General features: G+C 38.0%; 1 protein-coding gene across 4 annotated transcripts in view; it reads left to right on the top strand.

Annotated features, from left to right (window-relative positions):
• Window positions 1–13,851, top strand: part of TOX (thymocyte selection associated high mobility group box) — a 254,818-nt gene that overhangs the window by 236,867 nt on the left and 4,100 nt on the right. For all 4 annotated transcript variants that reach the window (XM_026843607.1, XM_026843608.1, XM_026843604.1 and 1 more), the window contains one exon: window positions 6,255–6,641. In XM_026843607.1, the coding sequence (XP_026699408.1) occupies window positions 6,255–6,641 (387 nt within the window). The remainder of the gene's footprint in view (window positions 1–6,254; window positions 6,642–13,851) is intronic.

Here is a 13,851-nt window from a genome sequence, read left to right as displayed (position 1 = left end):
ACTGGATAGAGTTAAGTCAAAGGAATCTCTAGAGAAGTTAAAGAGCTAGGCAGGAAAAAGAAAATGCTTCCAGAGAAGCGTCATTCTCTCATAAACAGCTTCACAGGGGCATTTATAAAATGGCTAAACAAATGTAGGCTAGAAGAAGGGATTCTTCTCAAGGACAGGCTTGGGGTTGGAAGTGACCTAAAATGTCAAAAATGTTAAAACGGACAGGATTATGTGAACACAGAAAAGCTGAGAGAAGGAATAAACAATTCAAGATGTTCCTTCCACCAAAGAGACAGCAAAGACAGCAGATGCAAACTTAAGCTTAGGTAAGCTTTGTAGGAGCTGCATAAATATTCAGCCAATTTCCTTCCATCTACCTCTTTAATGCCACGGCACTGAAGATAACTCATTTAAAGCTGAGTCAGGCCTGCCTAAGTTTGATCACAGCCTTCACAGCCTGGACCTTCCTGATACCAGCTGGCATAATCACTGCTGTTACCTGAACATAACCTTCATTCTGGTCATAGAGTCCAAAAATGGTTGCATTCCTCAGCATGGCTCACAGATGGACACCAGTCACTAGATGTGTGCATGGCACCATCATGAAAAGGGACAGTATGACAACTACATATGCTTCTGACACATATTCATGCAAAACCTGAATTGAGTTAAACTCTTTCCTAGACTTTGAAATACTCACATAGTCCATGTTCCTTGTCTATGTAGAGAGGATGCCAAACCTCTCTTTCTCCTTTAAAGAGAAGCATCTGTTTCTCCTTTAAAATAAAACTATGTTACACCATCTTGGCTATGTAAAAAAAAAAAAATCTTCTGAGGCTGGAATAGGTTATGTTTCACAAATAAAGCTGTTTGTATTGATAGAAAGTTTATGCTGGCCATATTGGCCATAAGGGTTGTGTCTTTGCCCTTGATGAGATCTTTCAACATGTATTTAAAGGACACATGGGCATCCAACAGTACCAAGAACATTTACCGAATGTTGTGGATGTACTGAATTATTTACTGAATATTTTACTATAAAGGAGAGCTTAATTGCTGCTGTTAATAAAGAAGTATTTTCATAATGTCTGGTCTGTAAATGACTGAAATTATATTGCTACAGCTGAAAGGCTTTGATCATTAACTAATTTTGTGAAATCAATAGAATACCGAAAAAACCCTTTTTCCTCTGTAAGTAGAACAACTATGGTTTCTTTGAGACAACATTGACTTTTTGATTTTATGTTGTAAACAGAAAGGAATTATTGCAAAAATATTTAATTCCCATATATTGTGGTATTATATGCTATAGTAGATAAGAATGCTGAATATAAAGCATGTGTACCGTATGTAAATTGAAGCTGTTCATACACGCGTGTATATATTTACCTCTGTGGGCCTACTTGCTGGCAACATTTCTAGCAATAACTGCATTAGCATGTTAAAAAAGCAAAATGAAGTAAGTATAGGCACAAGTAGTTTCTAGGTATGCTTCTGAAGAAATACAGGTCAAAAGTACTGCTTATCAATTGGCAATGATTCTCAGCCTCTGTTAGCTGGGTCCTGCCTGATTCTCATGAAGAACTACATGGACATCCAGGCATTAATACTGAAGTAAGTGTTGGGCTCTGATCCAAATTCCATTTAAGTTAATAGGAGACTTTCCATTTAAATTCAGTAGCCTAAGGATCAGGCCCTTACAGTACTGCCTTGTAAAAGCATGTTCTTACTCTACTTCCAGTCACATGGATGTTGTTTATGTTCCAACAGAAGTGGGGTCAGAAGAGCCAACAGTATCTAGAAGGCAGTCACAAGTTAGAAAGAGAATCAAAACCCATGTGTAGGTTTCAACAGTTGTTTGGTTACCCAGATATACAGGTGGGGGTTTAAAGGGCAACTTTTCAAAATGAAAGTAAAATTATATCCTAAAGGTAGCTGTGGAAGTGCCAGAATGGCGTCACTAGGCTGTTGCTGTTTTCTCTGATTGTGAGAGACGAGACACTGACACCACTAAATTGAGCAGGATGTCTGTACCAAAAATCATTTCTCAACTGTAGGAGCGGGTTGGATGTCTTGCGGTGAGGGAAATCCCACTGTCACTTCCCTCTAAGGAACTTAATACCCCTCCTCATGCCTGTATTCAGTCTGTGATAAGAAGACCATTAGTCCCAGGGCAGTTCTCCTCGGAAAAGACTACACAACTGGATGATCAATGCTTAACCTCTTAACCTAATTTAATTCTTTAAATTGGCTATTCTGCATAAAGAGTTTTGGCACACAGTAGGGGAGTAAAAGGTGGATGGGAAAGTTTGCTTTGGGCTAGAGTTGGAAGGAAAGGCATGAGTTTGGTGAAAAATTTGTGCAAAATTATCAATTCTCAACACTTTCTCTGGAGAACTACACTCATCAGTATCATCAGACATTTTCTTGAAGGTATGATACTAGTAGAATAATTTTGTGGACTGAGGATCATGTACCAGTACTTTTAATTAATATAATTATCTTTATTATCATCAGAGTTGGAGTAATGTTTATTTTGTTTCCTTCCTTTCCCTATTTCTCTTCTACTTTCATTCTCTTTCTGTTGGGATTTCAAAATGTTCTTCTCTCTTTTTCTTTGTGTTTCAGTAAAACAATAGATTTTTGTAAAAAAAAAAAAAAAAAAAAAAAAAAAAAGTTGTGCCTGAAGGCAGTCATACTTTTTCCATAGCATCACATTACCTTGGCCTACCTACCTTGTCTTCACCTTCTGATTATTTTTTTTTTATTTAGGCAACAGTATTAGATGATGATGTTAGATGGGGAGGCAGGTCCATAAGAAACCCTACTCCTACCCTGTGAAGATCTTGAAAGATTTAGAGTAAGGCTTTGACCTGAACTCCAGAACAAGTAGAAGCCACTCAAAGAGCATAAAGGACTGTCAGGAAAAGCTAGTTTGTGGTCTTAGTGTATATTTGCTAATGTATGTGTACAATGCCACTTCCTACCATTAACTAAATATAATATTCTGTCACCCTCTAGTGGTGGGTCTACAACACCATATTTCTGATAGTCATGATAAGAGATTTTCTCACTGCAAGTCTAGTAGAAGACCTTGTCACTTAGGAGACATAGTGTTTCAATGTTTGGTGGCCTCTGTGTATGGATTTGTAATATTGCATGTATCTGTAACTGAACTGTATCCTGTAACTTCATGCCAAAAATTAGAGATATAAATTGTCTGTGTTGGTTTTGGTTTTGGGCAAATTAATTAACCAAATAGGGTTTCTTAAAAAAAAATATTTATGTGCTCTTCTCCTTGGATAAGACAAGAGAAAATTGACTGAATTCCAACCTACAAAGTTAGGGGACATGACTGTGCACTTGAAGCCCATATTGGCTAATCAAATCCTATTGGCTAATCAAATCCCTTCTTTCTTCATTCCTAGTTGTATCCATAACAAAAGTCCTCATCTTAGACTGTCTGATGAAGTACTGGTCAGGTGCAACGCCCATTCAAATCTGTGAAAGAAGTAATTGTGCTTGGAATGATAGTGTGAGCTATGCATCATATATACCTCTTGGTATATTTCACAGTAAACCAACATAACAAAACCAAAATATATGACACCACCTATTCCATTAGCTTCAGCAATACTTATACAATCTGTGTTTCTGACCAACCCTTAGAAAAAGTTCAGTGTGCTGGAGAATAGCATTTAATGGGTTCATTTATCAAGATTCCCAGTAACTGATAATATTGATGTGTTTTACACTGATATTGGACAATGTGGCTTCAGATCACATATGATTTAAAGCATCCTAAGTAACAGCAAAATACTTGGTCTGAAACTGAAGTGTTGTGCTTTTCATTGGATCAGGAGGTAGTGAAACATAAAGACAGCTGATTGATAGCTTGAAACAGCTGGAATGATCCCTTTTGATCACTTTGCAGACACTCTTCTCAGAGGTAAAGCAAGTGTTATTAATCTCTGGCCCAAGACGGTACAATTCCTCTTAACATAGTTTGAAATTTGCTACCTGTGTGATACATCTGTAATTTTATCGGGATGGGCCATGCATTCACCACTTAGGTGTGAACTCAGAATTACCCAATAATTAAATTGACTCACTGCATCTTTGTTAAACAGTGTATGGCAGCATCTCTGTAGTCACAAATGAAATATAAGTATGTATCAGTATGTCACAAATAGTGCTGCAAAGGTTTTTTGATACTTCCTTACCAGGAAGAACTTTTTTAACCGATCTGCCCTTAGATGCTTCAGAAGCAATTATCCCTGCTTGGACCAGTTAGAGCCTGCCTGCTACATCATGCAAAGGCAAGCTGTTTTCATGAGGGGATGATACTCTCAGTAAAACTTTAATTTTCTCAAGAAAGGACACAGCATACACCTCCTGTAATGTGTAAAGAGCCCAGGACACACAAGAGGAAGGTCCTGACCATGATGCTAATTAGCAAACTTTCTTCCGAATCTCTGAAATTTCAGCAAACCTGCCAGTCTTTGCTACCACACTCACAAGTGTCCTAAAACTACAACTGGGAAGAGAGGGGAAAAAATATTTCTCATGTTATTATGAGTATTAGTTCAGTGTTTTTAAAATAATACCAAAAACCTGGCAGATTTTGCACCTGCTTTCAGGTTTTACTATTTACTATCTGTAGGTTTTTATGTCTGTATCTGAATCTTGCAAACATGCATATAATACACAGAAGAGCATACACAGAAGAGCCAGGCACATCCACAGAGGCAGAGATTTGCCTTCATTTTATCATATTCGTTTAATTGTCCTTAGTTTACTGGAGAAAAGGAGTTTTTTTGCTAATAGAACTCCAGTTATATTTAGGAAGAATGAAGTTATCTTTATCATCTTTATCATCGCATGTAATGAAGCAATTTCAGTAACGCGTGTGTCAGCGGATTGTTGGTGATAGTACATCCTTCAGAAAGAATACAAATAGACTTCACTGACCCTGGAGTGCTGAGAGTAACATGAAACTTACTGTGACTTGTAAACTGAGCAAACATGACATGGAGGTCACAGAATAAGGGCATATATGCATCCTTCAGCCCTTGTTTTGACAAAGTGACTTCTTTCTCCAGAGGGACATTTCTGCCATTTTTTTCCAGCATTTTTCACCTTTCACTGACTATTAATCCCAGTGTGACTGAACTGCAAATTACGATTCCCACCTATAAGCTCATGGGAGTTAATTCTTAAATTTGTTTCATCATTTATTTGAGCACACATAGTTAGCACTCAGAAGATCTAAGAAAATAAGCATATGGAAAACAACAAATTGAGTTTAAATCAAATGTAACTAGTTATTAAAATATTAGAACAAAGAATATTATTAAAATACGCATTCATTAGTGGGATTTTTTTACTTCTAGCAGCAGTATATTTCTTAAAGATCAGGGTAGACCTATGCATTTTCTAATATTCTCTGCAGTATTCTTCCAGCTTTAGTAAGATATCTTCCCTGTGTCTGATGCAGTCTAACATTTATATAGACATCAGTTTTAAACAGAATTTTCAGAACTTTATGAACTGGATTAACAGAGGAGGTTTTTCTAAAAATTAAATTAATCAGAATATTCTTATTTTTCTGAATGCACAGCTCTTGAAACATGCTTGATACAGGTGTGGATAGCATCCCAGCACAAAATACTTCAATATAATGGTAGTGCACAACAACTATATTTATTCAGTTCATATTTATTCACTGTGGATGGGATTTAGCCTCTTCATCATGTTAGTTAACTGACTATTAGCAATTATCCACATGTATGGTAAAGGACATTGAAATCCTTATCCCTGGTTTGCAGATGGGAAAATGTGACATGTCAAAGATCACTGCAGACTTTTGCTGAAACCCACCCTCCTGAATCTCTTTTCAACTAGGTCACCAAATCTGAGGACAATATGTGAATAAAAGTGAAAGGCTTGGTTGTCTTTGCTGTGTAGGTTATTAGGTCAGTGATGCCGGTTCCAAGTTTGGAAAAAGCAAAATGTCAGCCTAGACCAGGAAATAGGGAAGCTAACTTTATTTTTTTTTTTTTTACCATATTGAAAAATGTAAGATAAAAGGAATTAAAGGAATTAATTATTTTTCTAGTATAATAACCAAATTCCATTTCAAGGACAATTTGATGGTCCAGATAACTGTTTTCCCATGGTGTGATTCTTAATCAGACTTCAGGGGGTACAACACAGTATTTTGTAGCTTCTAAGTATTGTCTGTTTTTTGGTTTTCTCAACAGAGCTACAGTGAACCCGTTGATGTTAAAGCCTCCCCACAACCTCAGATGATGAATTCAAAGCAGTCAGTGTTCCATGGGCCCACCCAGGCTCACTCTGCACTGTACCTCAGTTCCCACTACCACCAACAACCAGGAATGAATCCTCACATCACTGCCATGCATGCCAATATCCCCAGGAACATAGCGCCCAAGCCCAACAACCAAATGCCAGTGACTGTTTCCATAGCAAACATGGCTGTGTCCCCACCACCACCTCTTCAGATCAGCCCCCCTCTGCACCAGCATCTCAACATCCAGCAACACCAGTCGATTTCAATGCAGCAGCCCATTGGAAACCAGCTACCGATGCAAGTCCAGTCTGCTTTACATTCACCTACAATGCAGCAAGTAAGTTTGAGCTTTTCAGTTGTCTGGAGAATTATTTATTTTTTTTTCTGGGGGAGGAGAGAAAGTCATCCAGAAGCTGACAGTGAGAGAGATTTAGAGCTACGGATTAGCTGTAATTTTACAGAGTTCCAAAACCATGGTAGTTCAGTCTGAGGGTTTAGTGTTTCAAAAACAAGAACAAATGAATGAGTTTCCCTAGATGACAGAGAACTTCAGTAGAACTGTTTGTGCTAGCAACAACGTTCATCACATTCTTCTGAATGCTAGTCCTTTCTCCTCCCCAAATTCAGGAGGCATCCTTTAAATAGAAGTGTATCTGTAGATCCATCTGCAAATATAAGTGAATGTAAAGTCATCAGGAAACACATTCTACAAACAAAAGGCAGACATGTCTAGAAAAAGACGCAACTGTAGCTTGTGCTGTTATCCTTCTGCTTACCATGGGAACGTGAAGCACCACTGCTTGTGTTAAACGTGCTAGATTAAGTGATCACTAATGTTAGTTTATGCTGCATTCATAACTTCATTTTCTTAGACAGCTATACCTTTTTTAATTAAAAATAATTGGGCTGTCCCCAGTACCCCAATATGGTAGCTTTTATTTTTTCATTCTCAGTGTTTTAGATGGTTGATTCTCAGTACATTTCCTAGGACTTCTGAATGAATGCAGGCCAACCATAGTGTTGTGGCTTTCAGGCCCAGGCCTATGGAGACTTAGAGTAGATTAACTGCTGATTTCATGAGGGAAAATTTCCTTTTGCATTGGATGAGATCTGACTATCGATAATAACATCTTGCTTTGCAAAGAGACATTAGAATGAAAATTTTTTTTATGGAGAATCTAGAAAATTTGTATACGCAAAACTTGTCAGTTCTGTTTGACAATACATAGTCGTGAAATTGCTGCATGTTTTGAATATCTCCATAAATCCACCGTTGCTAACAAGGCATTTGCATTTGCTTTCCAAGCTGGAAACATTTAATCTCTCAGGATTGGTCTTCAGAGGTGGGAATACCTGAACACAAAACATAGCTTCTAGCTGGGAGAACAATTTAACAGGGAAAAAAAATTCCAAAGCAGGACAGAAAAAAAGAAAAAAAAAAAAAAAAAATGAAAGCAATGTGGACTGATAAATTTAGTTGTCCAGAAGGTAAAACAAGGGTGTGCTCAGTATGATCTGATTTTTGTCATAGATTTTGATCTTAGTCTCAAGAGTGATTTGGAGTAATCAGACAGGAAGGAAAATTTGTAAAGTGTTTACAACTGTTTCCTAGTCCAGTTTATTTTTCATGATCAGAGTAAACGGCCTCAACAGACTTATGATCACACAAATGTGGAGTCTTTTATTGTTATGATTTTCTACTGGTTAGTAACTAATGTGAGAGCCTATTCTCAAGTCTCAGAGAAACTCAGGAGTTAACCCGAAGCCTGGGCAGCTAGAATTAGCTGGGGGAAGTCCTAGACAGATGAGCCAAGAGGGTCTGTCTGGAGATCCTAAACCTAACACAGTCCTGGTTGAACCTGAAGGCTCAGAGCAATGAAAGACAAAGCAATGGACAGACTTAATGCAATACCCTGGTTCATTTACCAAACTTGAAAAACAACATCTGTGACAACAGCCTGTAAAGATTGTGTAGTTATATTTCAGCAAGTTTTTATTGCAAAGTGATTCAGTCTTCTGAGTTCAGATTGTTTGCCAAGTTCAGTGTCACTTGTACATTACTTGTCCAATGCAGAGCTATAGAATACCAAACTCCCTTATGTCTTTTCCAGACTCATTGATAGGCATAATTTACCAAACAGATTTGAAAATCTGACTTTATTTATGGAATTAATAGTACAGGAGGGGCTAGCAAAAGATGTAATGCAGATGTTAGGTACTTATATATGTATACATACATCATCATTATTGTATGAATCCAAACACTTAGGCGTTATTCCAAACCATTACATACTACAAAAAAAGGTAAGGTAATATGAATCTTCTGATGTTTTATTTTACCAATGCATGCTTGTAGCATATGGTGTGTGCATCAATGGCTTGAGAGTGCTTTCACTCATCTGTGAGATGTGTGGCATGCAGTTGAGTTATTTCTAGCTTAAAAGAAAACACAAGATGCTAGGTTGTAGAAAACAGGTGTCTAGAAGTCAATATGTGGACCTGTACCATGATGAGGCTTTTGCTTCACTAAGTACAACTACAATAAAGTAAAAAATGTTGTGCCTCTGTGTTCCTGTTCATTGTTAAACTCATGAAAAGTTAGGTTAAATACTTTTTACCCGCTTATATTCCTTAATCAGACAGGCTGATGCTTATAATGAAGATACCATGGTGAGATATTTCTGAGCTTCACTCAGGGTGACAGGTGCTTATTACCTGTTGAAATGCTACACTGCCAATCTTAACTACATTCCTCTTTAAGCACTGTGGAACATCTATAAACCAATTTTTATTTCTTACACTTCTGTTTTTGTTTCAAAGTAACGGAAATTTTGAACTCTGGAAAATCTATGTAATTTCACTTTGGAATATTTGTAATTTAATTTTTATATTTTTTTACCGTACAACAGTTTACAGAGTTTATGAATTGCATTTAAATATAGAATCCATTTCCTTTAAAGAGTGACGTTGACAAAGACAAAGCAAAAAGTATGTTAAATTTTGGGGCAACAGGTATACTAACAACACTATGATTTGCCATGCCCAGAGCAGAACAGTGGTATCCTGTCTAGTCTCTTAGGTATGACTCTTTCTAGTCATACTTAAGAAATGTTAGAAAACACAATCATCAGGATTTCATACTGCATTAGAGCATGGAGGACAGGTTAGCCACCAGGAAACAAACAGCAAGAAGTCAAGAAACTATAACCTACAATTAAAGGCCTCTTTCTTACTCAGTTGTCAAAGGACTCTGCTCCCCGCTCCGATCAAAATTGAGCAAACACTCTGCTGATCACAGAGCATGTTGAAAAGGCATCATGGGAGAAACAGTGAGCTCTCCAAAAGTTCACAGCAGCACAGAGTCAACAGCAATGAGGACAAAGAAGAGGCACCACCCTGTATGTTCAGCCCATGGTGAGGAGGGAAAGAGGACTTTGGATGCGAGGTTCAATCCCCAGCAGCATGGTGTAGACCACTCTGCTACATAAGAAGACAGACAAAAAGAAGAGAAGAATAGTAGTCTGATAAAGCCGAAGGGATTGTTGCATTTTATTCAACTTTTTTTCACTTTTTCCCTCAGCTGTTTGATTTCTCCATGCTAAAGGTGTGGTTACCCTAAGCCTTTTCCAAAGGCAAACATCTAGTTTATCTAAGCAGCAAGAACAGAAACTAATTAGCATCCCACTTCCTACAGTGTGACTTTCAACTGGAGATGTTTTCCTTTTTGGAGACCTCATGACCACTCACACCAAACAGACTAATACACTTTAAGAAGAAATGAGGTAAATTCTCTCCTGTCACATTGCAGCATGAAGCTTAATAGACAAGAGAAGAGTAAGTCTGCCAACAACTTCCTAGCGGTCTTCTACTGCAAGCATTCGCAGACTCACCTGGCTGGACACCACCATTGCAGACAGACAGCTGTGCTGTAGACACGTTAGAAGCAGCAGTCACAGCTCCCACCGGTGGTGGGTTCTGATTTTTTTCCTATTTTCTTCAAAATCCACCTTTGAAATAGTTTGTGGCATACTAGTGTAACACTTAGTGGTAGCAGGCTCTGGGAATCCCTGCTCTCCACAGATCCCCTGCTCGTTTTCTCCAGAAGAGGGAAGACAGTTTCTTATCAAAGACCATTATCAAAGACAGTCTTGTAGTATGTCTGAAAGACTGCCTGCTCCAAGAAAAATCACATAAAGATCCAGATTTCACTCCTGGCAGGCAGAAACACAGTTCTCCAAAACCACTATGTGCAAAATCCACAAACTTCTGTGTGTAACTTTGAGGACGAACTGATAAGAAGTGCTGACCTGGGGAGTTCTACCATCACTGTTGCCACGACAATGAGCTGATCTTCATCTGCTCCACGGGGAACATCATGTCCTCCTCCACTTCCAGCAGTCCTTGCCTGCATGTGTGCAGCTGCCAAACCAAGAGAGGCTGCCAGCTAGAGAAGTGCAGTCTCCTCCGGGAGTCCACAAAAACTACAGAACATCAAGATTAGAAGTGCTGGTAGCCAAAAATCCTCAGTGACTGCACAATTTCTGTTATTTTAAAAACCAATTAATTCTGTGGAGTATGCAGCTGATGCAGTGCAGCCAAATTGTTCTGAAATGTACAAGGCGAAGTAAAATTTAGGTATTAGCATTTTGGTCATAAGCCTAGCATTAGTAAATATTTTCTAATTTATTTTAAACAATCTTCTCTATTTTGAGATATCTAAATGTTTTCTGTAACTTTTTCAAAGTAGACTACTTTGTCTCTTTTCCTTTCTGTTCCGAAACAGTTAATGAATAAATAATGGGCACTACTGTAGATATTTGTGGTGCTCGTTTACAGTGATAAAAGAAGACCATTTAGTTCTATTCTCAGATTTAAATTAGATCTTGATTTTTATTATATTTAGCTTCTAATTCTGAAATACACTATATTTTCCTTAAATATTATTATATTAATAGGAGCCATGTTAAATTTTTACTTTGTTAAAGTCTAAATCCACTGTGTAGCAGGTTTTTTTAATCCACTTTTGACACACTGGAAGAATCACAGTAGATCAGAAGAGTGTGATTTTTCTTTCATTAAATGCTCATGTGAGCATCTTAATCACTGTACTTTTTAACTGATAGAATTGCTTCTCTCCAGTCTGTATCTTAGGTCTGACATGATGTTTAGTTTTTACTTAGTTGGGATCAAATGATCTGAATCTTGACCCTTCTCATTCAAATCAGCACGATTTCTCCAGAGTTCGGACTAAAACACCACCTGAAGCTGCAACCTGTTTTCTGTCGCAAAGTCGTTCTCTCCTTTCTCCACTCACACAGACATTTGCGCTTCTTTCTGAGCGTATCCCCTCTCTAGCTTGTACTGTGATGTTTGTGTGGAGAGTGATGAGACCATGGATTCACACCCTCCCAGATATGCCCAGTTCTTGTTAAGGACTTTTAATTAGCCGTACCGGAACCATCTCCTTCCCTGCTCAAAATCCATCACCCAAGCACTGGCTGGGATGGTGAGTCCCATTACAAGTTCTGTCCCACTTTGGTTCACAGGTAGAGCAAGAAAAACTAGATTCTTAATGTCTAGTAACCATGGCTGCAAGTGCATGTATAACGAAGAAGCAGAAGATTAATGTATGTCACATTTTATTTTTTATTTTTTTAAAATAATAACTCATTTCAGTCTACTTTTAGGTATTTCTTTTCCTTTAGAAAATAAATGTACACAGCAAGATGATTGCAGAGCCTGCCAAAAATAACAGCCTCATTTTTTCTGGTATATATTATATACAGTAAACTCAGGGACCTGCTGTATTTGTCCAGATTTCTTCCTCTTTTTTGTTAAGCTTTGTCTTCAAATGAGGTCAGGAGAAAAAAAAAAATCATTAATATCTGTCAACTTCCTTTATAACCTTAAGGAAAAATCTTTGTATGATATCACACAGACAGATTTTCAATTTCCTTGTGTAATAAACAGATGCTTTAGGATTTGGATGTAATTTAAAGGTTTAAAATATCACATTGAGATTGATGAATAAATCAGTTGTGAAGACAAAAACATTGATGCCTGTTGAAAATACCTCTCCAGACAGGCAGGAAATGAAATTAGTTCCCAGTAAAGTGTGGAGATGAGGATCACTGTTTAGTTCTGCTGCAGGCTTTTTAGGACTTGCTACAGTGGCACAACGAAACTGCTAGGGCCACAGAAATCTAATTAAAGAGCAAATGTCCCTCCTGACATCGAATTAATCTTTATCAAGTTCCCTATTTTTATTTCAATCTGGAACAAGAAAATGAAATTTAAAATTCTAGGCATGTTGCAAAACAGTTGGTGATTTTCTCTTGAGCATTACAATGCAAAAACATTCAGCATTGTTTAATTAGACCTCGAAGCACTCATTTTCTGAGCACTTTTTATTTCATCATTGTTTGTTAAGGGCTTACATAAATAATACACAAATATTTACTACAAGCCTGTTACAAGGCTGTCTCCCTCTGTTGTACAGATCTATTTTTCCAGAGCTTTTTCTCTTGATGAAAAAGCTGAAGTAATTATTGTTTACATATTAAACATCACTATACTTTATCTGTCCTTTGTATTGAGTTCAGGTTTCTTAAATTGCTTTGCCTTAACAAGCATGTTTTCCAACACCCACGCTGCTGGTATTCTGGTAGCCCTCAACCACAGCAGGACCACGGAGCTGCAGCAGCTCAGCTGCTTCTGGAGCTGGAGCCTGACTCAGATACCTCTGCACCACGTTAAAATTTATTGCATGAGCATGTCCTAAGAAACAGGCCCCAATCCCAGGCAGTTAGAAACTAAACAGACTTGCCAGGTGCAAGTAGAAGGAGTTGTTACCCCTTATTTTGCAGATGATAGGAGAATTAAGTTTGGATCCGTGATCCCTACCTTAACACGAGAGGTATCGATTCAATCCAAGCACACGTGCACACATGCTTCGCTTGAAGGGAGGCAAAGCAGTTTGGCTGTGGTCACACAGAAAACCTGAGAAAATGCGGTTCCCACACAATTCCAAGCTAGCATTTAAACCACAGGACCATCCTCCAACATCTAAGTTATTCATTTGTCCTAAATCCAGAAGAAATGGAATGGCTATTGCACTGGTGGTATCTTCCTCTGATTTGGGGGAACTGTCTCTTCTTGCTGCATGAGTACCTGAGTCTGTGCCTGCTCACTTGCATCCTTCACTATAGCAGTGCTGGAGCTGCTGGCCCCATATAGTATTTTTCTTGTATATGCGGTTGTTTCATGAAGACTGGTAAGAGATAGCTCGGGGACTTTGCTACCAAAGGTGAGCCTCAGTGCCTGAGGTTATAATGTGTTTCTGTGGTTAGTTTCCTCTTATAGGTAAGGTAGAAATGCCTCGTGGGTGATATTTTGTATAAAAAATATGACAGTGACATAAAAACCATTTTTTTCTACCTTCTGATTGCACGAAACTCCAGTTAGTCATTGGGAAGTCTGCTCAATTACAGTTTCCTTTGGATCCATTGGAAACATGGGGGTTGTTTTTGCAGCCTGATGTGCAGGTT

Source organism: Athene cunicularia (assembly GCF_003259725.1).
Source record: "Athene cunicularia isolate RWA chromosome 2 unlocalized genomic scaffold, athCun1 chr2_part1, whole genome shotgun sequence".
NCBI classification, from domain to species: Eukaryota; Metazoa; Chordata; class Aves; order Strigiformes; family Strigidae; genus Athene; species Athene cunicularia.
This window is presented reverse-complemented; position numbering and strand designations above follow the sequence as displayed.